At 52.7% G+C, this 26233-nt stretch overlaps 3 protein-coding genes across 8 annotated transcripts in view; 2 read left to right on the forward strand and 1 right to left on the reverse strand.

Annotated features, from left to right (window-relative positions):
* Positions 1-2062, forward strand: part of SH2D3C (SH2 domain containing 3C) — a 34934-nt gene extending 32872 nt beyond the window's left edge. For all 3 annotated transcript variants that reach the window (XM_055399643.2, XM_055399644.2, XM_088841135.1), the window contains one exon: positions 1429-2062. In XM_055399643.2, coding sequence (XP_055255618.2) covers positions 1429-1604 — 176 coding nt within the window. In that variant the 3' untranslated portion in view covers positions 1605-2062. The remainder of the gene's footprint in view (positions 1-1428) is intronic.
* Positions 2063-6731: 4669 nt separating this feature from the next.
* On the forward strand, positions 6732-10854 carry TOR2A (torsin family 2 member A). Of its 4 annotated transcripts, none has more exons than XM_055399073.2 (5): positions 6739-6959; positions 7557-7822; positions 8789-8964; positions 9647-9771; positions 10091-10854. In XM_055399073.2, the coding sequence occupies exons 1-5, from the start codon at positions 6809-6811 to the stop codon at positions 10333-10335; spliced, it is 963 nt and encodes a 320-aa protein (XP_055255048.2). In that variant the 5' UTR covers positions 6739-6808; the 3' UTR covers positions 10336-10854. The 4 variants fall into 4 exon arrangements, with proteins under 4 accessions (XP_088697263.1, XP_055255048.2, XP_055255047.2 ...); XM_055399072.2 differs by having other exon boundaries at positions 6742-6959; positions 9644-9771; XM_088841136.1 differs by having other exon boundaries at positions 6822-6959; positions 7557-7697; positions 9644-9771.
* Positions 10855-10958: 104 nt separating this feature from the next.
* Positions 10959-25996, reverse strand: TTC16 (tetratricopeptide repeat domain 16). The gene is made up of 14 exons (XM_088841138.1): positions 25568-25996; positions 24761-24933; positions 24343-24433; positions 24046-24189; positions 22363-22463; positions 22132-22261; positions 20169-20383; positions 19260-19504; positions 18772-18913; positions 16408-16573; positions 15139-15281; positions 14824-14986; positions 12900-12984; positions 10959-11833 (listed from the first exon to the last, which is right to left on the reverse strand). The coding sequence occupies exons 1-14, from the start codon at positions 25583-25585 to the stop codon at positions 10959-10961; spliced, it is 2691 nt and encodes an 896-aa protein (XP_088697264.1). The 5' UTR covers positions 25586-25996.
* Between the last annotated feature and the right edge of the window lie 237 nt (positions 25997-26233).

Below are 26233 nucleotides of genomic sequence, written 5' to 3' on the forward strand. Positions count from 1 at the left end.
TCTGTGAAGTGGGCATCCTGACAAGCCCACTTTACAAGGTTGTTTACAAAGCACTTGGCCTGGGGCCCTGGGTCTGAGGCAGACTCACCCTGTCTTCAAGGAGCTCTCAGTTTAATCAGAAAGTAGAACGCCTTCTCATGGAAGAAGCAGAGACAATGGCTTCAGACAAGCTACCTTTTACTTCTTTAGGCAATATTTAAGTCACAAAAGCTCACTGTAGACAAACTGGAAATAACAGCTGAACAAAACCCAGATAAAACAAATCGCCAACAATTACCTGGTAATTATTGGTAAATGTTGTGAGCATTCTGGTATACGTCTTTCCTGTCTTTCTTCAGAGAGAACAAAACAAAACAAAATTTGTTTACATTTACTTACAGAATGTATATATATTTCTTATGACAAATTTTGGGGCTTACAGAAAAATACAAAAAAAGAAAAGAATCACCCAGTATCTTACCCCAAGTTAGCAGTGATATTTTATTTTCTAGTTATTTTATTGTTATTTAATATTTATTTATTTATTTGGCTGCACCAGGTCTTAGTCAAGGCACACAGGATCTTCCATCTGCACTGTAGGTTATGGGATGTTTAGTTGCAGCGTTTGGAATCTTCTAGTTGTGCCATGTGGGATCTAGTTCCCTGACCAAGGATTGAACCCAGGCCCCCTGCATCGGGAGTGTAGAGTCTTAGCCATTGGACCACCAGGGAAGTCCCTCTAGTCATTTTAAAATTATATATTGCAGGGACTTCCCTGGTGGTCCAATGGCTAAGAATCCACCTTCCAATGCAGGGGATGCAGGTTCGACCCCCTGGTCGGGGATCTAAGATCCCACATCCCTCAGGGCAACTAAACCCACAAACCGCAACTACTGAGCCCGTGTGCTGCAATGAAAGAACCCATATGCTGCAACTAAGAAACATTTAAAAAAAATTATTGAAAGTGAAAAGTGAAAGTCGCTCAGTTGTGTCCAACTCTTTGCGACCCCATGAACTATATAGTCCATGGAATTCTCTAGGCCAGAATACTGGAGTAGGTAGCCATTCCCTTCTCCAGGGGATCTTCCCAACTCAGGGATCAAACCCAGGTCTCCTCCATTGCAAGCGGATTCTTTACCAGCTGAGTCACAAGGGAAGCCCAAGAATACTGGAGTGGGTAGCCTATCCATTCTCCAGCGGATCTTCTGACGCAGGGATCCAACCAGGGTCTCCTGCGCTGCAGGTGGATTCTTTACCAACTGAGCTATCAAGGAAGAGTAGGACAAAGCCCAGGTGTTAAACTGCTTGGTTATGTTCATCCACAAACCTTGTGGGATCCCTGGCAGAGGTGGGGGGAGGTCCCTTGGGAGGGATGTGGTGGCTCTGAGTAGGAGCCCGACCTTCCCTAGCCAGATGGTGGTCCCCTGACCCCTGTGCCCCACCCTGCAGGTTTCCAGGCCCAGCCAGAGCTCCTCGAGGTGTTCAGCACTGAGTTCCAGATGCGCCTCCTATGGGGCAGCCAGGGTGCCAGCAGCAGCCAGGCCCGACGCTATGAGAAGTTCGACAAGGTCCTCACTGCCCTCTCCCACAAACTGGAGCCTGCTGTCCGCTCCAGCGAGCTGTGACCCCCACAGACCCTTCCCCTCTGCAGCTGCGGGCAGCAACGGGAACAGAAGGGCACAGACCTTGCCCCAGAGCACCCCAGGGACACTGTGATCAGCTTGAGAATATTCCAGGTTCAACTCCAGGATCTCCTGTGCACCTCCAGGGTCTATGCAGACTCTGGGCTCCATCCTACCTGCTCCACTCTCACCAGGCTTCCCTTCAGGAAGAACTGGAATCCCTGTTTCTCCCTCCAGTTTCTGCTTCTCCCCTTCCTGCTGAGGGTGCCCTGTGTTTGAGCCACAGGAGGCTTCTTATACCTCCTCACTCTTCTCCGGGCATCTGTTCCCCCCAACCCCCGCCCACAATCCAAGCCTGACACCAAGGCCTCCCTCTGGCTGTAAATACATCTGTCTGTTCTGTAAATATATGTATAGAAACCATGTTCTTTCTTTCATATAATAAACTTTTATGACTCTTTTTTTTTTTTTTCCTGTCAGGGGGCTTTGGGGGTGGATGTGTCTTTTCTCAGGTGAAAGGTGGAAACAATTCATTCAACAAATACTCATTTTGCACTTGAAACATTTCTAGATTGTACCAGGAGCCAGAGTTACAGCCAATGCTGCTAAGTCACTTCAGTTGTGTCCGACTCTGTGCGACCCCATAGACGGCAGCCCACCAGGCTCCCCCGTCCCTGGGATTCTCCAGGCAAGAACACTGGAGTGGGTTGCCATTTCCTTCTCCAATGCATAAAAGTGAAAAGTGAAAGTGAAGTCGTGTCCGACTCTTTGAGACCCCATGGACTGCAGCCTACCAGCCTCCTCTGCCCATGGGATTTTCCAGGCAAGAGTACTGGAGTGGGTTGCCATTGCCTTCTCTAATATCTAGTTAATATAAAAATGTTTTTTGACAAGTTTGTTAGCAGTAAGCCCCATCCTGTGAGACCTAGACTTTTGCTTACTGCTATGGAATGCACCATGTATTAGAGGCTATCTTGCAATGGCTCGTATGGGAAAGGGCATTTGATCAATGTAACCTGAATTCACTGGTGAGTAATAAAGCAGAGATTCAGTTGGCTTTCCCTCCATATGTCCCACTGAGATAAATTCTGTGGGCTTGCAGATGCATCTCTTAAAAATGTCTCAAATAGAAGGGACTTTTTTGACACTGGGACCAATCATTAAGACTGTTGTAAAAATTAAAGGCATTTTTTACTCCATTATAAATGCTTAAGAAATTTGGCACAAAGCTTTGAATAAGTAGTGTATTTTTATGAAGACCAGACTGGTGGTGACTGACAGGATAAAGGGGATATGGAAAATCAAAATACAAACTCCATTCAGTGAGTTGATCAAAGCAATCCAACCATCACTCTCTCCCTTTGCTTTTCTGCTGTGCAACCACCTGCCATGCCTGCCTGAGGTATAAAATTCCTTATTTTCACCTGCAGTAAAGTCCTGCAACACTACAATATCAGGAGATTAAGAGGTTGGAGAGAAGAAAATAAGAAAAACTATGCATTCGTTACCTATTTTGACTTCAAGTTATCTTTTCACCAAGGAATGAGAGACTTACATTCTGTGTGAGTGAAGAGGTACTAAATACTAGGGAGGCAGATATTCACCCCTGCTCTAATTCTGCTGGGCCAAATCCCAAAGTTGACATTTATTTTACAATCAGTCTTATTTCAAGGTCCACCTGTTTTGGTTAGCTGGATAGGCTCTACATACTTGAGGACTTCTGCGTCTAGTACAGAAAGCTATTACTACCCATGCCTTCCTCTAGGTTCGGGCGCCTGGAAGTTGTCATTATTAGGATAAGTAATTCAGAAACTTTAAAATAACCCCTATGTATTTATGAGGAGAGAACATTTATAATGACAAACCCAACTTACATTGTAAGATTCATAAAATCTTGTTTAAGATAGAAAATCTTGGCATTTTATATATATTTAGATATAAAGGTTTACATTCCATAAACTATCATCACAATGCCAGCCACCACTCCTACCCTCTGTCACCTCATATTCATCACTCAAGGACTATAAATTACAGCCAATACTAAAACCCAATCCCTGTCCTAGAGTCTTAACCACTTGGACCACCAGGGAGGTTCCATGATAGGTTTTCAGTGATCACTTATTGATCACTTTGTGAGCCCAAACAGTCCATGTGCCTGTGCCTCATGGCAGCATCACCATTCTTCACAGGCCAGAAGGGTGATAAATAGCTAATTCCCACCAGCAGGAGAACTACTGACCTGCCCCCATTCCTTCCCCTTTCTTTGCCTCTAGAAGCCACAGCAAAGCTTCCCACAAATGCGCAGTCCAGTATCCTAGATGTTTGGGGGTGGAAGGGCTTTACGAAACCTAAGATTCCAGCTTTCCTCAGGAAAACAGAACTGGAGGGAGAAGGGACTTTCCCTGAGTCTCAGCAGCAGAATGAGGAAGGCTGGACCTGGGGCGTCCTGACCGGGAGTTCTCGCCTTTTCTCAGCAGTGGGAACTACTCACCTCTTTTCAAGTTTTGGAACGTGGCCCCAAAAGGTGTGTGTGTGTGTGTGTGTGTGTGTGAGGTGGGTGGGGCAGGAATCTTTGAGGAGGGCCTGGAAGGCAGTTGTCTTGATTCCATGGGCAGAGAAGGAGGGCAGTGTGCATCACCACCCCACAGTGGGCGGAGGCCTGGGGAGCCTGGTCACTGAATTTGATACATCTGGGGCCCTTTGCTTCATGAAACTTTGACCAAGTCCAGTTCAGTTCAGTTCAATCTCTCAGTTGTGTCTGATTCTTTGAGACCCCATGGACTGCAGCACGCCAGGCCTCCCCATCCATCACCAACTCCCGCAGTTCACTCAAACCCATGTCCATGGAGTCGGTGATGCCATCCAACCATCTCATCCTCTGTTGTCCCCTTCTCCTCCTGCCCTCAATCTTTCCCAGCATCAGGGTCTTTTCAAATGAGTCAGATCTCCGTATCAGGTGGCCAAAGTATTGGAGTTTCAGCTTCAACATCAGTCCCTCCAACGAACACCCAGGACTGATCTCATTTAGGATTGACTGGTTGGATCTCCTTGTAGTCCAAGGAACTCTCAAGAGTCTTCTCCAACACCACAGTTCAAAAGCATCAATTCTTTGGCACTCAGCTTTCTTTGTAGTCCAACTCTCACATCCATACATGACTACTGGAAAAACCATAGCCTTGACTAGATGGACCTTTGTTGGCAAAGTAATGTCTCTGCTTTTTAATTAATATGCTGTCTAGGTTGGTCATAACTTTTCTTACAAGGAGCAAGTGTCTTTTAATTTCATGGCTGCAATCACCACCTGCAGTGATTTTGGAGCCCCCAAAAATAAAGTCAGCCACTGTTTCCACTGTTTCCATCTATTTGCCATGAAGTGATGGGACCGGATGCCATGATCTTAGTTTTCTGAATGTTGAGCTTGAAGCCAACCTTTTCCCTCTCCCCTTTCACTTTCCTCAAGAGGCTCTTTAGTTCTTCTTCACTTTCTGCCATAAGGGTGGTATCATCTGCATATCTGAGGTTATTGATATTTCTCCCAGCAATCTTGATTCCAGCTTGTGCTTCCTCCAGCCCAGCGTTTCTCATGATGTACTCTGCATATAAGTTAAATAAGCAGGGTGACAATATACAGCCTTGACATACTCCTTTTCCTATTTGGAACCAGTCTGTTGTTCCATGTCCAGTTCTAACTGTTGCTTCCCGACCTGCATACAGGTTTCTCAAGAGGCAGGTCTGGTGGTCTGGTATCCCCATCTCTTTCAGAATTTTCCACAGTTTATTGTGATCCACACAGTTAAAGGCTTTTGCATAGTCAATAAAGCAGAAATAGATGTTTTTCTGGAACTCCCTTGCTTTTTCGACGATCCAGCAGATGCTGGCAATTGGATCTCTGGTTCCTCTGCCTTTTCTAAAAAGGGCTTGAACACCTGGAAGTTCACGGTTCACGTATTGCTGAAGCCTGGCTTTGAGAATTTTGAGCATGACTTTACTAGTGTGTGAGATGAGTGCAATTGTGTGGTAGTTTGAGCATTCTTTGGCATTGCCTTTCTTTGGAGTTTGAATGAAACCAAGAGAGGCTGGATAACATACTGCATTAGATCTTAGGCAGCAGCCAGACGGGTTCAGTTCACTAGTTGACTGGCCTTGAATAAGGGGCTTAATCTTCTGGGCTCAGATTTCCTCTTCAATAAAATTGGGTCAATAACAGAACTGATCCCTTTGGGCTACTGTTAAAGCACTTAGCACATAGTAGCTGCTAGGTAAGGGACCACCATGTTTCATATGTAATGGATAAATATATATATATTTGGCCATGTCCGGTGGTTATGCGAGATCCTATTTCCCCTACTAGGGATCAAACCTGTGCCCCCTGCAGTGGAAGCACGGAGTCTTAACCACTGGACTACCAGGGAAGTTCTATAATGGATTTTCAATAATCATTTATTACTTTGTAAGCCAAAACACTTCATGTGCCTGTACTTCATGGAAATATCACCATCCCGCTGATGAGAGGTACTGTTATCATAAGATATACAAGGGGCATGCATTTGTGCGAAGTCTCTCAGTCGTGTCCAACTCTTTGGGACCCCATGGACTGTAGCCCACCAGGCTCTTCCTCCCATGGGATTCTCCAGGCAAGAATACTGGAGTGGGTTGCCACGCCCTCCTCCAGGGGATCTTCCCGACCCAGGGATCGAACTCGCTTTTCTTACCTCTCCTGCATTGGCAGGCGGGTTCTTTACCACTCGCGCCACCTGGGAAGCCCGAGATATACAGGCACAGTACGTTAAGGACATATAACAGGTGCTCACCAAAAGCTATTAGCGCTCTTTTGTCATATAAAAAGAGGGGGTGAAGAGCACAGAAAAGGCGCCTTACAAGGTACCGCACAAGTTTTTGCTACAGTTGTTACGTCACCCTTGGTGGTCATAATCCGTCATTTATTATTCTTTCGGGGCTGTGATGGTCCCTCAGTTACCGTGGCCATGGAAACGCAGTGCGCAGTCCCGGATTGGACGGTTCGCGGGCTCCCCCTGGAGGGCGCCTTGCAAGCCTATGGGGGACCTCAGAGAGGGCTTTGGAGACGGGAGCGAGGGGAGCTGGGAGTTGTAGGCCGCAGGAGGAGGCCGCCACGGAGAGATGTACGTCGGGAGTCGTAGTTCTCGCGAGGCGGTTGGCGGCCCCACACCCAGCTTCGGCCTCACCGGATGGCGGCTGCGACGCTCAGCTGCCAGCCCTGGGGCTCGCTCCTCGGGCTGATCTGGCTGGTCTCGGCCGCGGACGCCTCCTGGGACCTGACTTCGCTGCGCTGCAACTTCGGCTCCTTCTGCGAGTGTGACTTCCGGCCCGACTTGCAGGGTAAGGAGTCCAGACCGGAGAGCCGGGCGGACTAGGGGAGACCTTGGATCCCGGGGTTGTGCAGGGGCCAGACGTGGAGAGTAGACCCAAGGGCAGACCCCCCGAGACTTCCAGACGGCCCGGGCTGGAAGTGGGCCCGGCGTTGAGGGACCCTGAGAGCCTGGGGCACAGGACTTGGGGGTAGGGCTTAGGGATGCCTGTTTGGAAGTCAGGATGGAGAGATGCCTTTGACAGCAGAGCCCTGGGTGGTGGTCGAGGGGGTGGGCAGTTCAGACCTCCGCACTGGACTGGCCCATCAGGGGAGAAGCCTGCCCTGAAGGTGGGCAGGAGTCTGGGGCCGACCCTCTTGACAGCTGGCAACCATTTAGGACTGAACTGCGACCCAGAGGGCCACCTGGTGGGGGTGCTGCAGAGCTGAGTCAGCCTGAGGCAGAGGACATCCCCCCTCCCCCCACCTCCCAAGGACCTCACTCCCTTTCTGCACACGGCTTGTAAAAAAACGTCCCAGAACACGGATTCCCAGACATGACTTTCCTCCTGAAACTGTTCCGCTGCGGACGTGTGTCCTAATCTCCGACATTGTTCTTGTGGCCCTAGGTCTGGAGTGTGACCTGGCCCAGCACCTGGCGGGCCAGCACTTGGCCAGGTCGCTGGTGGTGAAGGCACTGAAGGCTTTCCTGCAGGATCCAGCCCCCACCAAGCCGTTGGTCCTTTCTCTGCATGGCTGGACCGGCACTGGCAAGTCCTATGTCAGCTCCCTGCTGGCGCACTACCTCTTCCGGGATGGCCTCCGTAGCCCCCATGTGCACCACTTTTCCCCACTTATCCACTTCCCCCACCCCAGCCACATGGAGCGCTACAAGGTAGGCGGGCAGTGTCCTGGCCCACCCTCTGCCGGCACTGTAGGGTGACTCCACTAGGGTGGGAGTGAGTCCTGAGCCCAGAGAGGGGAATCCCTTGCTCCAGGCAACACAGCCAGTTACAGCCTCAGCCCTCAGGACCCATCCTAAACAAAGCTGAGGGTGCTATCACCTGGCCGGGGTTTCTTGATTTAATGCTTGATTTAATCCCTGGGGGCCAGTAATGGTACCTGCGTGCCAGGGTTGTTGTGAGGGACAAGGGATTATAGAATCGCAGGTGTTATTTATCGAGCACTTACCTTTGCCAGACAACCTGCATTATCTTCTCTCTGTAAAACCCTTAGAGTAAGGTCTTTTGAGGCTCAGAGTAAGCACTCAGGAAATATTAGCTCTTTCGACTATTGTTGTTGATTGCAAGGTACTTTACAGGCTGATCTGTTTCAGCTGTCATAACTCTGTTGTGAAGGTTCAGGGAGCAGGAAGGTGCCTTCCCCTTTTCTAGAAAGCAAGAGGTGTCAGGGAAGGAGCCCCCTCACAAGGCAGGTGTGAGGCCTGAGTCTGTGTCCCTGTTCTCTTGTTGACTTGCTGTGTGAGCTTGGATTACTCTCTGACCCTCTCTGGGCCACAGTTTCACCACCAGCCTCATTAAGGGATCGGTGCTCTTTGGGAGACCATATCTTCCTGAAAAGATGAATTCTTTTTAATATTTGTTTTTATTAATTTGGCTGCATCTGTCTTAGCTGCAGTGTGCGTGAGCTTTGATCTTTGTTGCAGCACGTGGGATCGTTAGTTGAGGCGTGTGGGATCTAGTTCCCTGACCAGGGATCGAACCTGGCCCCCTGCATTGGGAGCACTGAGTCTTAAGCCACTGGACCGCCAGGGAAGCCCCATTAGTTCTTGTTTTGAGAAGGGATCTGGGGTTGGGAAAGCAGCTCCAGTCCCCCTCATACTCTCGCCTCTCTCCCACAGAAGGATCTTAAGAGCTGGGTGCAGGGGAACCTCACTGCCTGCAGCCGCTCCCTCTTTCTCTTCGATGAGATGGACAAGCTGGCCCCAGGCCTGATAGAAGTCCTACGACCTTTCCTGGGCTCCTCCTGGGTTGTCTATGGGACCAACTATCGCAAAGCCATCTTCATCTTCATCAGGTGGGGCCAACTTTGCAGCGGGCATTGGTGCAGGAACACTTGTCAGAGGTCTCAGCTATCCAGTCTGGTCTCATGGTCCCATAGCAGAATACTGTTCCCCACCAGGGCCCATTTGGGTTCCCCCCAAAGTCCCCCATACCCTCACTGGTGATACCATCATTCAAGGTGTCTGACTCCCCTTTGACAAAGCCTAGGTTCAGTCTCTTAGTCCTCGTTTTTTTGTGGCACTCCTGCTGGGTTAAGAGTTTTCCCTCTTTTGTGGCCAAGAGGACACAGGCCTGGGAAAAACAGGACTAGGAACCAGTCCCATCTTGAGAGTCCTAGCTGTGTTTCTTCAGGCAAATCACTTTACTTCTCTGAGCTCCCATCTCCTTTTCTGAACAGCAGGGCCAGTCTTAATGCCCTACTGTCCTCCTTGAGGCTGAGTGACGGAAAGTAGGTAAGGGACCTAAAAGTGTCCTATTAATAGAAACCGTAAAGTGCGTGGCACAGACAGGCAAACTTCCGGGGTCATGGTTATGGATGAGCTCAGGAGAGGGGAAGCAGTTCCTGGGGCATTTTGAGTGAGTTTGGCTCCTGCTGGCACTGAGCTGGGCCCCTGGTTCAGGTCCTGTTAGGAGGCATGTGGGAAACCAGAGCTGCATCCTGCCCTCACTGTCTACGTCCCCCGTGGTTTTAGCAGCACTGGTGGCGAGCAAATCAACCAGGTCGTGCTGGAGGCATGGCGCAGCCGCCGGGAACGTGAAGAGATCGGCCTGCAGGAGCTGGAGCCAGTCATCTCCCAGGCTGTGCTGGACAACCCGCACCGTGAGTTCAGCTGAGGACCCCACGCCAGAGGGGCTTCCAGACTGGGGTCTCACTCCCAGATCACACCCAGGGCTGGGCTGGACTCCCTGGGGGTGGGCCAGGCTCTCCCAGGTCAGATGCTCAGCCCACCGACCCCGTACTTTCCAGCCCAGGCTTTGGCACTCGGGGCTGGCGGACAGCCTCCCCCCAGCCCAGCACCCAAACGGGGCTGGGAGGATTCAGGTCAGCAGCCTTCCTGTCCTTCCTTCCCTGTGGGGGTGGGCGGGGACCTGGCTGACCCCTGTGAAGCACAGCCTCTTTCCATGGCTCCGCCCTGCAGATGGCTTCTGGTGCTCGGGCATCATGGAAGAGCATCTCCTGGACGTCCTGGTGCCCTTCCTGCCACTCCAGCGGCACCACGTGCGGCACTGTGTGCTCAACGAGCTGGCCCAGCTGGGCCTGGAGCCCCGGGATGAGGTGGTCCAGGCCGTGCTGGACAGCACCACGTTCTTCCCCGAAGACGAGCAGCTCTTTTCCTCCAATGGCTGCAAGACAGTGGCTTCCCGAATCGCCTTCTTCCTCTGACTCTCCCAGGTGGCATCCCCGTCCTCCTTTACCTGGCCAGGTCGTGAAGGAGAGCCCTGGATCCTCCGCTGGAGGGTCCATGGTCCTGCAGAGTGGGACCCAGAGCACACTGTGATGATGAGGAGGGCTGTTGGCTGGGCCGTGAGACAGAAGGCCGGGGCAGGCCCTGGCTCTTCCTTGGTCCGAGGGCATCTTGGCCTTTGCCTCCTTCCTCAGGGAAATCACCGGTCACCCCAGAATTTCAAGGAGACTTGACCGCAGCCTGAGCCTTCTTAAAATGTGAATTGTAACTCAGGGATAGTGGCTCGTGGCTGCTCCCTCCTTCTTTGCTCTGTTCCTCTGGCCCTTGCCCCAATACCATACCCACCCCCGACCCTGTGTCCCCATGTGGTAAAAGCAGACTGAGACTTCTGTCTCCGTGAACAGAGGGACTCAAGTTCACACTGGAAATGAGCTTTTCAAGTTTTTAATTTTGTATATGAAGAGAACAGATACAATAAATTTAGTCACGGGACCAGAGGATGTTGATGCAGGTTCTGATTGCTTCTGAAAGAGGCCGCAGCGCGGAGCAGAGTGGGAAGAATCGCCCTGCACTGCAGCAAGTGAGGGGCTGAGCATCCCTTTCAGAGAGCAGCCTCACTGCCGGGGCTGGGCTTCTGTCTTGGGCCCTGGGCAGTCTGCATGCTGCTGAGACTTGCGTTCAGTCCCCAGGTGACCTCGGTCTTGCTGGAACCTGGGCTTGCTCTCTGGCTCTGGGCTGCCTTGGACTGGCTGGGCCTCTGACTCTGAGCCTGGCCCTTGGTGGCCTGAGTGTTGGAGGGGCTCCAACGTGAGTCATAAGAAGTGTTGATCTTGCTGGGGCTTTGGATCATTCTCCAGCTTTGGTCCTGAGTGGCAGCTGCCTTTCTGAGTCTCCAACTCAGACCACGGGTACCCTTGGACTTTCTGAGCCTCTTCCTTGAGTCCTGGGTGGCCTGGGTCTTGTTGAGCTTTTGCCTTGGGCTCCAGGCAGCCTCTGTCCTGCTGGGCCTCTGGTTTTGAATCTGGGTGGTGTCTGTCTTGCTGGGCCTCTGGCTGTGGATGAAGGTGGCCTCTGTCCTGCTGGGCCTCTGGCTGCGGCTGAGGACGGCCTCTGTCTTGCTGGGTCTCTGGTTTTGAATCTGGGCAGTATCCATCTTGCTGGGCCTCTGGCTGTGGATGAGGGCGGCCTCCATCTTGCTGGGACTCTGGCTTTGAATCTGGGCAGTGTCCGTCTTGCTGGGCCTCTGGCTTTGAATCTGGGCGGTGTCCATCTTGCTGGGCCTCCGGTGGTGGCCTGGGGTGGACTTGCTTTCTCTGGGGCTGTGGTTCAGGCTTGGGTCTTTCCTGCTGTCCCCCGAGTCTGAGGACTGCGTCCTTAGCAGTGAGGAGTCAGAGACTGTCACAACTGTGGTGGAAGTGCTCCTGTATTCCTGACCTGTACTGGACGTCTCCGTCTCCGAGGTGGACCTGGTCCTGACTGGGAAGGATGCGTCCAGAAAAGCTGTCAGGCTGCCTTCCCCAGACAGTCCCAGGAAAGGGAGGCTTCTAGGCCTCACCTTTGCCTATGACCCAAAGGCCTCGTATGGTCAAGGGGGAAGGCCTCCCAGATCTCACCAAGCCCAACCCTCCTGGCACCCTGAGGCCTCCGGGTGAGTCATGGCCATAAGATAAAGGGCAGAGATGAAGGTCCCCACTGCCCAGCGCTGGCCTCCACTCTGCCAGCCACCTCTCATCCTCTGTGTTCCGGGCACCACCAGCACCTGCAGAGCCTGGCCCTCTGCCTGCAGCAATTCTCTGTGCTCTACTCCACCCACACTTCCCCTGGGTCCTAAAGACCCTTCCTGAGCCCCCTCCAAGGGGGGCTAAATGCACCCGTAGTTCTCAGGACTCCCCTCCACGGCATGGCTGCACTGTCCGAGTTCTCTGTGTGCCTGTGTACCTTCTTCCCTTCAGGACCGAGAGCCCCCTGGGGCACGGACTGTGCCATTCATGCCTGCACCCAGTGTCCTGCATAGGCTCGGCCCTGGGACGCTCAACACATTTGCTGAAAGGCAGGAAGGGGACCAGACGCCCCTACGTCCATCCCTCCCCAGACTGCCCACAGCGGCTCCCGGGGCTCAGAGCCGCATTCTTGGGTTTTTCATTTTGTCCCTTCCATGTTGGCACCTGGCGGAACTGAGGGTAAAAGCCCCCTAGACATGCATAGGCTCTGTGGGCTAATTTCAGGGAGAGGCCAAGGGGGCAGAGAAAAGAGGGACAGGGTTGAGTGGGGAATGAAGGTGGAGCAGGCAGCAACAATGAAGTGCCTCGAGTGAGAGCTGGCTGCCCAGGCTGTGTGCTGGGCATCCCTGAGGGTTCCCCTCGCTCCCCGTCCCTGCACCCGCCACCCCCCATCCCAATCCCCAGCAAAGCTGGGATGAGCCTTCCCACTCCATATATATGCAGCAGTAAGCAGCAGAGGCCAGATTCACACCCAGGCCTGGGAGCCTCTGACCCCTGACCTTTGCCTTCCCTGCTGCATTGGCCCATGTGGGGGGACTTACAGCCCAAGATGGAGCCAAAAGAAGTCTGACTGATGTAGCTGTCGGTCAAGGATGACTCCTTGCTGGGGGCCGGCTTCAGCTTCTCCTAGGGTCAGAGACAGGCTGGGCAGTTGGCAGGCCGTGGGAGGCTGCAGCTCTAGAAGGCCAGCCACTTAGAGCTCCTCGGGGGCTGCAGTTTAGGGCTGGATGGGGACATGGAGCAGTTGACTGGGCAGGAGTGGGGGTGGCCAGGTTAGACAGGTGTGGTGACATGAGAAAAGCAGTGTCAAGAGGCTGCTTGGTCCTCATCTCTCTGTCTGCAAAATGCAAATTCCAGTGTGGGAAAGGCTTCTGTACACTGTGAAGTGCTGCGCCCTGCCAAATGGCTAGAGAGGGGTTGAGGAGCTTCTCCGCACCTTCCCTGCCCCATCCCATTTCATCTCCCGGCACATCTGGGAGGGAATGCCCATTGTTATAATTGCCTGGACCAGGAAACGCCTAAGCAGCCTGGCACTCGGCTAAGAGGCACACAAGCAGAGCTGGAATCCAGGTTGGGGCAGGCCGGGGGAGAGTCTACGGCCAGGCCCTTGGCAGCTGGTCACACCTGCAGGCTGCGGCGGGGAACATATGGTAGTGAGATGGAACGGGCAGGGCTCTGGAGCACTAAGCAGGGAGCCCATGATGACTTCAGGGCGTACACAGACCCAAGGTCTGTAGCTCTGTCTCCTAACATGAGCTGGAAAAAGGTAGAGCTCACCTTTTCCATTCCTGACAAGGGATGCTGGCACTCCAAGGACTTCAGTGGTTAAAGTCTCCCTTGGACATAATTTACTTGCTGTCCACCAGCAGTGGATCAATAAAATGGTAGGAGAGCCACAGGATGGAACTGTCCACAGGAATGAGAGGAGCAGTCAACTTGGATGCCTCTTACCGACTTGAAAGCTTAATGAACAGAGCCGGAGGCAAACAGGCATGTACCATCCTCTATTGAGAAGGACCCGTGCACTTGTCAGCAGTGTTAGGAATCAGAACGGCCCTGAGGGAGGAGGGGCCCAGAGCCAGGTGAGAGGGGCTTCTGGAAAACTGCGAATGTGTTGAGCTGGAGAATGGAGTCATGGGGGGGTATTCAGTTCGTGAAAATTCATCAAACAGTTTGCTGAGGATTCGTGTACTTTATGTTCCACTCAATGAAAAGTTTTTAGAAATGAATTCAAGTGTTAAAATTCTGGGGGCTTCCCTGGTAGTCCAGTGGTTAGGAATCCGCCTGCTCATGCAGAGACACAGGTTCAATCCCTGGTCCGGGAAGAGCCCGCATGCCACAGGGCAACTAAGCCCATGCACCACAACTCCTGAGCCTGAGCTCTAGAGCCATGACCTGCAACTACTGAGCCCGTGGGCCTAGAGCCCGTGCCCCGTGACAAGAGAAGCCACTGCAATGAGAAGTCCGCACACCGCAGCACAGAGGGGCTCCCCCCTCGCTGCAACTAGAGGTGAAAGAAAGGGAAGTTGCTCAGTTGTGTCCGACTCTTTGCGACCCCATGGACTGTAGCCCACTAGGCTCCTCCATCCATGGGATTTTCTAGGCAAGAGTACTGGAGCGGGTTATCATTTCCTTCTCCAGGGGATCTTCCTGACCCAAGGATTGAACCCGGATCTCCCGCATTGCGGGCAGACGCTTTATGGTCTGAGCCACCAGGGAAGGTGAGTGTGGACAAGGTGTAGGAAGCCTCTCTCTGTGAGGGCCCCCATTCTCACCTGCACTCCTTCAGGTGTACCCCTTTACTGGTACATTCTCCACCTCACAGCAACATGTCCCCAGCCCAGGTCACATAGCTGAGTGGTGGCAGAGCCAGCCTCTAGCCAGCCTGCAGCCCTCAGCCCTGACTTGGGGTACAGTCCACCCTGCACCTCCAGGAAACCCGGCCCTGGCGTGGGGTGCACTTACCTTCTCCTTCCCAGGAACCTGTACCTCTTCCGCTGGGCCTTCTGGCTTTGCCTGCAGGAACTGGCAAGGAGCCTCCATCTCCTCGGGAGTCTCGAGTAAAGGCGGATCCAGCTTCGAAGAGAGGATCAGGGCCCGGGCCCTCTGTTCCCGATCCTTGAGCTGCCTGCCAAAGCGAGTTGTCAGAGCGCTGGGTAAACCTCTCTGACTCACCCCGCCCTCCCTGGGACTGGATGGTGGCCTGAAAAGGCAAGTAGGTGCCTTGAGCCCCAGCCGTCCCCCAGCTCTGGGTCTGTGGGCCCTCCTGTAGAAACTCACCCCAGGATGTCCTGAGGGGTGCTGGTGTACAAGCTGTGCTCCACCACCCGCTCCAGCTGCAACCTAGCCAGGTTCGCCACCTGGCTGTTTAGCACCTCTTCTACTGACATGCCAGGGAAAAGGTTGGCCATCAGCGGGAGCAGCTGCCAGGAAAGAAGGTGACCAGAGTCAGGTGTGGGCCAGGACAGGGGCAGATGGTGTGGCACTGCCTGACTGCCAGCGTCCCTTCTCAGGGCCGAAGAAGAGAAGGGTTTACAAATTCAGCATCAGTCGCTCAGTCACGTCCGACTCTTTGTGACCCCATGGACTGCAGCAACCCACCAGGCTCCTCTATCCATGGGATTTTTCCAGGCAAGAATACAGGAGTGGGTTGCCATTTCCTTCTCCAGGGGATCTTCCCAACCCAGGGATTGAACCTGGGTCTCCTGCATTGCAGGCAGACTCTTTACCGTCTGAGCCATCAGGGAAGCCCTTTTATAAATTGCTGTTTCTAAAGGGCCAGACCCTTTGGGCCCGAACTATTGGGAGATCTTGAGAAAGGAACTATTATGTGAGGGAGTTCTGAGTCTGATCAGGGGTTCTAGAGTCAGCCAGAGGAGGGTGTAACCTCCAACCTCCATGACCTGGGCCAAGGGAACTGACTTCTCTGAGCCCTACCCTCTTCCCTCTGTAGATTATGCGGTGACAATAATGTAACCTGTCTTGTAGGTGTTAAAGAGGGTTAAACAGGGTGATATAAGCTGAAGTGGTTAGAACAGTGCCTGGCTGTGTTACCTGCTCAGTCGTGTCCAACTCTTTGTGACCCCATGGACTGTAGCCTTCCAGGCTCCTCTATCCATGGAATTCTCCAGGCAAGAATTCTGGCATGGGTTGCTATTTCCTTCTCCAAGAACAGTGCCTGGCACATAGTAAATGCTCTGGCATCATTATTGTCTTAGTCACTCAATCGTGTCTGACTCTTGTGACCCCATGTACTGTAGCCCATCAGTCTCCTCTGTCCGTAGGATTTTCCAGGCAAGAATACTGGAGTGGGTTGCCATTTCCTTCTCCAGGGGATCCTCCAAACCCAGCGATTGAACTTGTGTCTTCTGTGCTGGCAGGCAGATTCTTTACCGCTGAGCCACCAGAGAAGGTACATAGTAAATGCTCTGGCATTAGCAGTGCTTATCACTTCTAGGAATCCAGGTTTCTTTTAGGGACAGGGCATATCTTTAGGTGGTCAGAGGTATTGACTCTGGAGCCCACCCTCCTGGCCCAGCAAGAACACACCTTGGGTTGCTTGCGGTCAAGGAGCAGAACAGTGGCAACATCCTGGCGGGCCCCAAAAATGTTCTGCATGAGCTGCCGGCTCCTGGCGCGGTATAGGTAGTACTGGGGCTTCCGGGGATTGTGCTGGATGGCCATTGAGAAGTGGTTCTCTGCCTTCTGGAACTGCCTGCAGGACACAGTGGGCCACAGGGTGCTCTGAGCTGGGCCACCTGGGAGGAATGGGGGCTTCTGGACCTCACTGGGGAGTTTGGGGAAAACCAGGCTAGTTTCTGCTCCTTGCCACCAACACCCCACTTGATGGACCCAACACTTAAATGCTAAAGTCCCAAAATAAGTGGACATTTTTATGATCTTGGAATAGGAAGGGCTTTCTGAATGTCATAAACCCAGCAGCTAAATATGAAAAAAAAAAAACCCAAAAACTAATTTGACCACGATTAAATCCCATTCAGTTCAGTTCAGTTCAGTTCAGTCGCTCAGTCGTGTCCGACTCTCCGCGACCCCATGAATCACAGCACACCAGGCCTCCCTGTCCATCACCAACTCCCGGAGTACACTCAAACTCATGTCCACAGAGTCGGTGATGGCATCCAGCCATCTCATTCTCCGTCGTCCCCTTCTCCTCCCACCCCCAACCTTTCCCAGCATCAGAGTCTTTTCCAGTGAGTCAACTCGTCGCATGAGGTGGCCAAAGTATTGCAGTTTCAGCTTTAGCATCAGTCCCTCCAATGAACACCCAGGATTGATCTCCTTTAGAATGGACTGGTTGGATCTCCTTGCAGTATAAGGGACTCTCAAGAGTCTTCTCCAACACCACAGTTCAAAAGCATCGATTCTTCGGCGATCAGCTTTCTTCACAGTCCAACTCTCACATCCATACATGACCACGGGAAAAACCATTGCCTTGACTAGACGGACCTTGGTTGGCAAAGTAATGTCTCTGCTTTTTAATAAATCCCATTATTTAGTAGCAAAAGCACCACAAAAAAAGCAAATAGGGAAGAATATTTTGCCACATAAGGCAGATAATAAGCAAACTTTCCAGCCTACGAAGAACTCTTATAACCAAAAAGTTTTTATTGGGCAATTTAAAAGCAAATGGGAGAACAATTTAGGCAGACCATAATGGCCAATAAACACATGAAAAATGCTGTCCTGCACCCACAATTTAAATATGCAAAGTCAATCCAGTGCAAGAGAACCATTTTATTTTTTTTGCCTATAGATTAGCAAAGTTAAAAAATAGTTTAATACTCTGTGCTAGGGAGGTTTGGGGAAATGAAGACTTTTACTGGGGGAAGCTTATATTTGTTCATTGTTTTTTTTGAGAACAATTGGGTATCATCTTCAGTTCAGTTCAGTTCAGTCACTCAGTCGTGACAGACTCTTTGCGACCCCATGAATCACAGCACGCCAGGCCTCCCTGTCCATCACCAACTCCCAGAGGTCACTCAAACCCATGTCCATCAAGTTGGTGATGCCATCCAGCCATCTCATTCTCGGTCGTCCCCTCTCCTCCCGCCCCCAACCTTTCCCAGCATCAGAGACTTTTCCAGTGAGTCAACTCTTCGCATGAGGTGGCTAAAGTATTGGAGTTTCAGCTTTAGCATCAGTCCTTCCAATGAACACCCAGGATCGATCTCCTTCAGAATGGACTGGTTGGATCTCCTTGCAGTCCAAGGGACTCTCTTTAAAATGTTAAAATTTCACACTCAACAATTTAACTTCCAGCAATCTAACTACAGAATTACTAGTATGAATGGATGGAAACATATGTCTTGGGTCTCATTACTGCATCATTTACAATTAAAAAAAACACGGAAAACAGCCCAAATTCATCAGCAAACTATTGTCCAGAGAAATTAACTGTGGTACTTCCGCTGAATGGAATACTTTGCAAACAATAAAGGAGAATGAAGTCATCCTATATGTAACAGCCATGGGAAGTAAAAAAGCCTGTCAAATATTAGCTTAGCACGATCTCACTTTTGTAAAATGATAGCAATTGTTAATATAAGCGTAGAAATCAATCTGGAGGACTCTACCAAACTCACCCAGACAGGGGAGGCTGGGAGACAGGTATTAGAAGGAACTTCCATTTTCTGAGTCTTATGTTACTGAATATTTACTTTTTTTTTTAAAAATAAAAAGCCTAATTACCATAACAATATTCAGAGAAAAAGTGAAGGATTTTTAGCGAAAACTTGGAAAATAAAATTGACATTTAGGAGACTTAACTGGGAGGGCAGAGACATCATGACCCAGGGAGCCCAAGCAGGAGGCTTCATTCCAGACTTCCCAGGCCCCGCCCATAGCCCAGTCTGCCCCGCCCCCGGCCCCGCCCCACCCACCACCGGCTCACACCTGCTCTGGTGCTCGCAGAAGCCCAACTTCTCCTGCAAAAGTCCCATGCGCAGGTGGGCGCCCTCGTCCTTTGGACTCAGTGCCAGCGCCTGCTGGTAGTCCGCCTCAGCAAAAGTCAGGTTTCCCAGCTGGAAGAAGCAATCTGGAGCGAGGGGACTGAGTGGGGATCGCAAAAACCCAGGGCGCAGGAGCCGCGGCCTAGTTGGCTCCACCCCCTAGGAAGCTGGGCCTGCAACTGATAATACTCGTGGGCAGTCGCCAGCATCTGCAGCGGCTTTTCCGTGCAGCTGGGCACCTCTTTCCAGATGCCTGATCTGAGCGTTTTGAAGGACTGTGTAGCCAGATGGTCTCTCAGACAACGTTTCCCCCACGTAGTGTGTCCGTGGGACACTGAGACTCCTCTTCGGCCCCTTCTCCCTCCCTCCGGGCCCAGCACAGGCCTTAGAGAGGCAAGGGGCTCTCGCCAGGCTCCCCGGGACCCCACTCACCGCCACGGTTGATGTAGAGGCCTTTCTCCTGCTGCTCGTCCTTGAGCGCCTTGTTGAGCAGCAGCACGCTCTCCTGATAGGCGCCCTGCATGTAGCAGTGCACGGCGAAGTCGTTGTAGGCCAGCAGCAGCTGGCGCTGGGCCTGCTGCACCAGCTTCTCTTGGTGCTCGCTCATCATGTCCAGCGCCTTCAGGAAGTCCTCCACTGCCAAGTCAAAATCCTGGAGCCGCCGGTACATGGTGCCCCTACGGGAGAGGCGTATGAGAGCCAAAGTGCCCCCACCGACTCGGGGTGTCCCAGAGAGTGGATGCAGCTCTGGGTCCCCAGATCTCTGGTGGTGGCAGGGAGGCCTCCCTGCTCATGCACTTGGTTTGGCCTGTGTGGCTCCCCGATTGCTACTGAGATGGCTTGGTGATTCTACTTTCCTTTACAAATAACTTCTCTCTTTCTTTGTGGGAGCAATGTGCCTGCCAGTCTCTCTGCTAAGGCTTTTTGTACACAGGATGAATGTTTTACCTCCACTGTTTATTGAGAAAACCCAGGGTCAGGGAGGTTAAATGGCCCAGAATGAGGTGTTGAGCCCTTGCTGGGGAGGTAGGGGGCACAAATTCAAAGCTAAGCCTCCTCTACTGGGCTGAGTTGGGCTGAGCCTCCCAGTATACACTGCTCAGCAGGCCTGGGGGTCCAGGATTCCCAGGTTAACAGGCTACTGCCTGCCCCTTCTCCAGAAGCAGTAGCAGAAACCACCTCCCATGATCCCTCGGTCCTGATGGCAAGCAGGGAAAGACCCTTAGAGACTAGATGAGGAGACTGAGACCTGGGGAGGGTCAAGGGCTCTCCTGAGATCACACAGCACATCTGAGGCAAGGCAGGGCTTGGGACCCAAGACAGCATGTCCCCACCCAGTACCGGAAGAGGAAGAAGCTGGGGTCCAGAGGGTTGTTCTCAATGGCACAGTTGATGCACTGCAGCGCATGCTGCAGCTTGCCCTGCACGGCCAGGACCCTGGCGTCTTGACGTGCCTGCTCGGCCTGGCCCACCATCACCTGGAGCAGCACCTTGGCCTGTGGGTGCTTGGGATCCAATAGCAAGGCACTGTGTAGGTCTCGGTAGCAGAGGCTGGGCTGTGAGGGTGCAAGGCAGGGACGGCGTCAGGCTGCACCCAAGCTGAACTCTCCCATTCACTGTGGAGAGGCAGACCTCTGGGCAGGCCAGCACCATGCCACCCACCTTCACTGTCCCCCCTGCCCCTCCGTTGCTGTTTTGCCTTTTCCGTCTCTTGAAGGAGGAAGGGAGCATTGTGGGAAAATCCTATCCAAGGCCCCATCCCTACTGGCCCCTTTCCAGATATGACCTCAGGTGAGCCAGGTCTGCCTCAGTGGTTTTTGCTGTAAAATGGGGCTACAGATACCTCCTCCATGCAGGACTTCTGCGAGGCTCACTTGAGGTAGGGGGAGGCCATGGTCTCCTGACCATGACTGTCATGTCCTCCCTGTCCTCCCCGGTACACCCTGCTGGACACCTCTGACCTTTAAGCCCAAGACAACTCTAACCAAGAACAGATTCAGACTGGGCATGAGCAGAAAACATCCCTAGGCGAACACCTTCCACTGGGTGAGCAGGTCAGTCAGTCAGTCAGTCAGTCAACAGTTTTAGCAAGCACCCCATGTCTTGTGGGGTAATTGATTGAGGGTGAGAGAGGCAGTGTAGACTCTGGGTGTGAGTGGAAACTGGGAGGGGAAAGATGACAGAGGTTGGGACAGGGCTTTGGAGTAGGTGGACTTGGCTTCAAGGGGAGCAAGTTAGCCAGACCATCTGAACCTCCTTCCTCATCTGTGAGAAGAGGCTGTGTCTAACCTCAGAGGCTTACTGCCAGCCTTAGAGACAAATGTGAGTAAAGTGCTTAGAATGTGTCTATGCATTGTAGGGAGCAGCTGCAATCCCAACACTCAACAGTAATTGTCAATAATTACTAGTCTCCTACCTTTGAAGGAGACTCTCCCACTGAGTCACCTGTGGGACACAAGAGCCCAGCAGAGGGAGGCTCTTGGTTCCAGCACCTTGAGGACACCCTGCCCACTCTAGCCCATCACGTTCCTCCCCTTCCTGAGTCTCCCCGCCCCCCGCGCACCAAGCACCCTGGTCAAACTGGAACAACAGGCCTTGTTCTGGCTGCCTCTGTTTTCCTCACTCTCATCCCTCCAGCCCCGCAGTCAGGTCTGAAGAACTTGCCCCCCTCCTTGCCACCATCCTGCCCATCCTCCCTGAGCCCCACTCCTATCCAGATGGATGTCCAGTCTCTGGATTTGCCCCTCTGCCCCCGCCGCCCCCATGCCCCTGGCAGCCAAAAGGACTTTTCTAAGGCCCACTGCCCCAGGGAGCACCCTTCTGAGGTTCCTGCTGCTCCCCAGGAAGAAGTCAGGGTCCCCCGGGGTTCACAAGATCCTGCCCATCAGTCTCTCATCCCTGCAGCCCCTCCTTCCTTCTGACCCCAAGTCTCACATCTAAGGGGCGCCTGGTGGCCGCTGATGTTGCTTCACATAATTGGGAAGTCAGTCCCTGGGTGAGTATTTGCTGGGGGCCGTTTCCCCTGGCCTGTGAGTTCCATGAGGGCAGGGCAGGCCAAGGCTTCTCACCTTGTGGTTTTCAGGGATTGGCGCAGGCCTGGCAGAGAGCCAGGGCTGAATGATGTTGGAACAACTACCTGACCGGGCAGGAGTGGTCAGCGCTGGTCAGGGTTCAGGAAGGACAGGGCTCCCACCACACCGGGGGCTGTGGCTTCTGAGCTGGTGGATAGCCTGGCCGCCTCCTGTAATCTCAGCACCCAAACAGGGAGGAGGCCCACCCATTGGCCCTGCCCGCCCTGCTCTACCTTCTGGAAGAAGTTATAGAGCCTGGCCCGGAGGATGTAGATATCCGCATTGGTGGTGCCTTGCTTCACCTCCTTGGTGACGAATGAGAGGCATTCATGATGCTTTTTGAGGGCCAGGAGACAGGCCATGCTGTGGGCGGAGGGCAAAGTTCTTGGTTTGCCTAGTGAGAGGGGCAGGAAGGGGATGCTGAGGGGGACAAAGGCTAGCAAGCTCTTGACCAGGGTGCTCACCATCGATACCGGAAGCAGAATTTCTCAGGCTGGAGCTCAGAGGCTTGGGAGAAGACAGTCAAGGCATCCAGAAAGGCACGTTGCTCAAAAAGGCACTGGCCCTAGTGACACAGGAGATTATCAATCCTGCTTGTGACCCCAGCCCAGCAGCCCCTATGAATTGAGGGATGGCCATCACTGGGGTGGAATGACAAGGGATGGGGACAGAGTCCTTCAGATCAGAGAGAGATTTTAAGAGATAGAGGCACAGACATAAGAGACGCAGAGCTGGGGAGACTGCAAGACACAGAAATATAGAGTTGGTGGCAGAGAGAGAGCAATACAGACGTAGGAACAGGGAAAAAAGAGAAAACCTGGGAGGTGGATCAGAACAGCAGACCTAACGGTAACAGGCTCCTTCCTGGAGCAAGGTTCCACGTGTTAAGCCCTGTATTAAGAATACAGGGAATTCCTGTATTCTTAGGAATACATATAACTTAGGAAGTTCCCTGGCTGTCCAGTAGGTAGGACTCAGTGCTTTGACTGCAAGGATGTGTGCTGGGGAACTAAGATCCTGCAAGCTGCCCGGTGCAGGAAAAAAAAAAAAAAATCCTAAATTTATCTCACTGGGACTAGGTAACATTCCCCTTTTAGATGAAGGAACTGAGGCTCAGAGAAGTGAAGTGACCTTTCCAAGGGCACACAGAAAGAACAAGATTGGCCTCAGGACCCCCACAGACAGTTTAAGCATGTGGTCTGGTTTTAAGAATGTTTCTTTTTTTCACTTCAGTTCAGTTCAGTCGCTCAGTCATGTCTGACTCTTTTTTCAGAGCTGAATAATAATAATTTTTATTCCTATTATTTTGGCTGCACAGCACAGCAGTGGGATCTTAGTTCCTGACCAGGGATCAAATCCATGCACCTCCCCCACCCCCTGCAGTGGAAATGCAGTGTCCTAACCACTGGGCCACCAGGGAATTTCCAGAATTGAATTATTATTGACATTTAAAACTAAGACATCAAAGTTGTGAATATGGGGGGGGGGAGTTAGGATTTTTTTGGGATTTTATGGCTTAATATCATCGTTATTATGCATTACAAATGGGGGAGACTTTTGTCTTTTTAGTGCTGGGAACCTGTGGACTCTAGGGCTGTGCTGTCCAGTACAATAGCCATAGCCATAGAAATTCAAATCAATTCAAATTAAATATCAGTACAATTCAAAAATTAGTTCCTCAGTCACACGTGTGTCTTTTTAGTGCTGGGAACCTGTGGACTCTGTGCTGTGCTGTCCAGTACAATAGCCATCTGTTGCCCATGGCCATACAGATTCAAATGGATTCTAATTAAATATCAGTGCAATTAAAGAATTAGTTCCCAGTCACACTCGCCACATTTCAAGGGCTCAACAGTTCCACGTGGCTACTGGCCATCAGGATGGACAGTAATCATCGTGCCAAGTGATGATTGTCAGTACTGCAGAAAGTTCTATTGGATGTACCCAGCCTTGGGGGTGCATGAACCTGGAAGGTGGGAGAGGTCATGAGAAGGAGTGGCAGAAGGGGACACAGATGCAGGGACAAGAAGGTCGTCAGGGAGCCAGGGCTGGCCCCAGGAGCAAGGGAAACCCCCAGAGTTGGAGGGAGAGCCAGCAGGCAGGGTGGGAGGTGGGTGCTTTGTATGGGCCTGGGGCGGCGCCGGTACCTTCAGGTACAGCACCAGGGCCAGTCGCTCCAGGTGAGCCTTGTTTTCTGGCTGGGAGTGGTAGGCCTTTCGGAGGTTCTGGGCGGCCGAGGAGAAGTCACAGAGCTGCATGTAAGCCTCAGCTCTTAAGGCATAGAATTCTACCTGAGGGAGAAGGGACCCAGACTGCCGTTCCCCTCCCCACGATCCGCCCTGAAGTTTGCCACGCAGCTCCCACAGGGACTCGGTGGCTCTGAGAGGTGAGAGAGTAAGCGTGGGACAGCAACTGCCCGTGCCCACCCAAGCCCTCCCTCTCACCAGCTGGGGGTCCAGGTGGAGGGCGCGGGAGAAGAAAAGCACAGCCATCTCCCAGTCCTCTTGCTCCAGGCACTGATGAGCTCTATGGTAGCTGTAGGGGGCAGGGTGGCAGAGGCAGGGGGGGCCGGCCCTGACTTGGGACCAGTCCAAGACATAGAGCTGGGGCTTTGGGAATGGGTTTTGAGGAGGGGGGACTTGGGTAGGAAGACAAGAGGGGTAGACAGAGACCCAGGGAGAGGATGATGGCCATTCTTGGAGCTCATCCAGCCTTTTTTTTGTTGCTGAGGTGGAAGAGCCCTGTTATACAGGTGAGCTCGCCGAAGCTCAGAGAGGGAGAGTAACTGGCCCAAGGCTGCACAGCATGTCAGTGGCTCTGCAGGGAAGGAACCCGGGACCCCTGGGCAAGGGAGTCACTCACTATTCCCTAACTTTGAGGGGCACAGTTGACTCCGTAGCCATTGGTTTTATGTCATCAAAGTTCTGGAAGATTTGGGTGGTCCCAAAGATGCGCTGGAGGGTCCCCTTTGGCACGGGAATCACCCATGGCTTTGGGATGTGTTGTGAAGGAGCTTTGTCATGCTCCAGACCATCCTGGAACCATGCAACAGCACGCTGGAGCAAGCCTCAAAGACAATCCCGACTCCACTGACACGTTCTCCTCGGGTGTTTTACGGGATGGGGGAGGGGTGGAAAGGGGGCCTGAGAGGAGGCACAGTCTGGGGTCTGCGGCCCTCCCAGCCCCACTCCCCTTACCCCCTCTCTGGTCCCGCCTCTCTCTCCTGTGCTCACGATCTCACACTCACACTGCTCTCTGCTCTCCGCCTGGTCCCCTCAGCTTCTACCAGCTACCGACACCCAAAACTCTTATCTGTAGCTCAGGCCCTGCCCCAAGCCAAAGGCCCTGGGGGTCCAGCAATGTCTTGCGAGAAGATCTATGTTCCATTAGTCCGTAAGCCCTGTCTATCCCACTTCTTACAGATATCTCAGATACCTTCTCTTCTCTCGTCTGGGTCACTGCCATCTCTGTCTCTATGCCGGCTCCGGCCACCCCTCTGACCTCCCCACCAGCCGCAGGTCCTAAGACCTCTGTTCTCTGCACAGCAGCTAGGGACTTGACTGAATCGCACAACTGATCTGGCCTCTCCAGAATGAAAACCTTCCCTGCGAACCCATACGTGGTGTCTTCTCCCCCACCCTTTGCCTTTGGTTTAGCCTTCTCCCGCACCTCTCCGGAGTCTGTCATGAGGCCCCTTCGGGGAGGACCTCAGGGCCTGTACCAGCTTCCTCGCGGTCCTCACTTTCCTCTTGGCCCTCTCTTTCCTCTTGGCCCTCTCTTCCCGACGTTGCTAGGCATCATCTCCAGGACGCCAACAGGCTCCGCCCCTCTTAGCCACGCCCCCGGAATCCCGAGGAGTCCAATCCCTGAAATCCAAGTTCAAACCAAGCTGGAAAGAGGCTGCGCGCTTAGTCGCTCAGACGTGTCCGACTCTGCGACCCCATGGACTGTAGCCCGCCAGGTTCCTCTGTCCATGGGATTGGATTCTCCAGGCAAGAATATTGGAGTGGGTTGCCATGTCCTCCTCCCGGAGATCTTCCCGACCCAGGGATAGAATCCAGGTCTCCCACATTGCAGGCGGATTCCTTACCGTCTGAGCCACCAGAGAAGCCCAAGAATACTGGAGTGGGTAGCCTATACCTTCTCCAGCGGATCTTCCCAACCCTCAACGCTCTGAGAGATGACACCTTGCAATGGCTTTAGCAAGTTTTTATTAGCTGGGGAAGCCAAGGAAAAGGCTTGCCGGCTTGCCTCAGCGAGGCAGGGTCCCAGGGGTGGGTCAAAACAGGCACACTCCTTGTGTGGTCAAACAAGGGCTCCGCGAGCCCCACGACA

This window comes from Moschus berezovskii, chromosome 11 (assembly GCF_049115385.1).
Source record: "Moschus berezovskii isolate FMDL1 chromosome 11, NW_MosBer_1.0, whole genome shotgun sequence".
NCBI lineage: Eukaryota > Metazoa > Chordata > Mammalia > Artiodactyla > Moschidae > Moschus > Moschus berezovskii.

Bases quoted from the DNA above. Each gene is read 5' to 3' on its own strand.
- TTC16 (XM_088841138.1), bottom strand. The intron at 18,914-19,259 runs GTGAGTGGGGTC...CCCTCGCTCCAG, and splicing joins CCTCTACATCAACCGTGGCG to ATTGCTTCTTCCAGCTGGGA. The intron at 14,987-15,138 runs GTGAGTTTCTAC...TCGCTTTGGCAG, and splicing joins ACCCCTCAGGACATCCTGGG to GCAGCTCAAGGATCGGGAAC.
- TOR2A (XM_055399072.2), top strand. From the start codon at position 6,809: ATGGCGGCTGCGACGCTCAGCTGCCAGCCCTGGGGCTCGCTCCTCGGG. The intron at 6,960-7,556 runs GTAAGGAGTCCA...TTGTGGCCCTAG, and splicing joins CTTCCGGCCCGACTTGCAGG to GTCTGGAGTGTGACCTGGCC. The intron at 9,772-10,090 runs GTGAGTTCAGCT...TCCGCCCTGCAG, and splicing joins TGTGCTGGACAACCCGCACC to ATGGCTTCTGGTGCTCGGGC.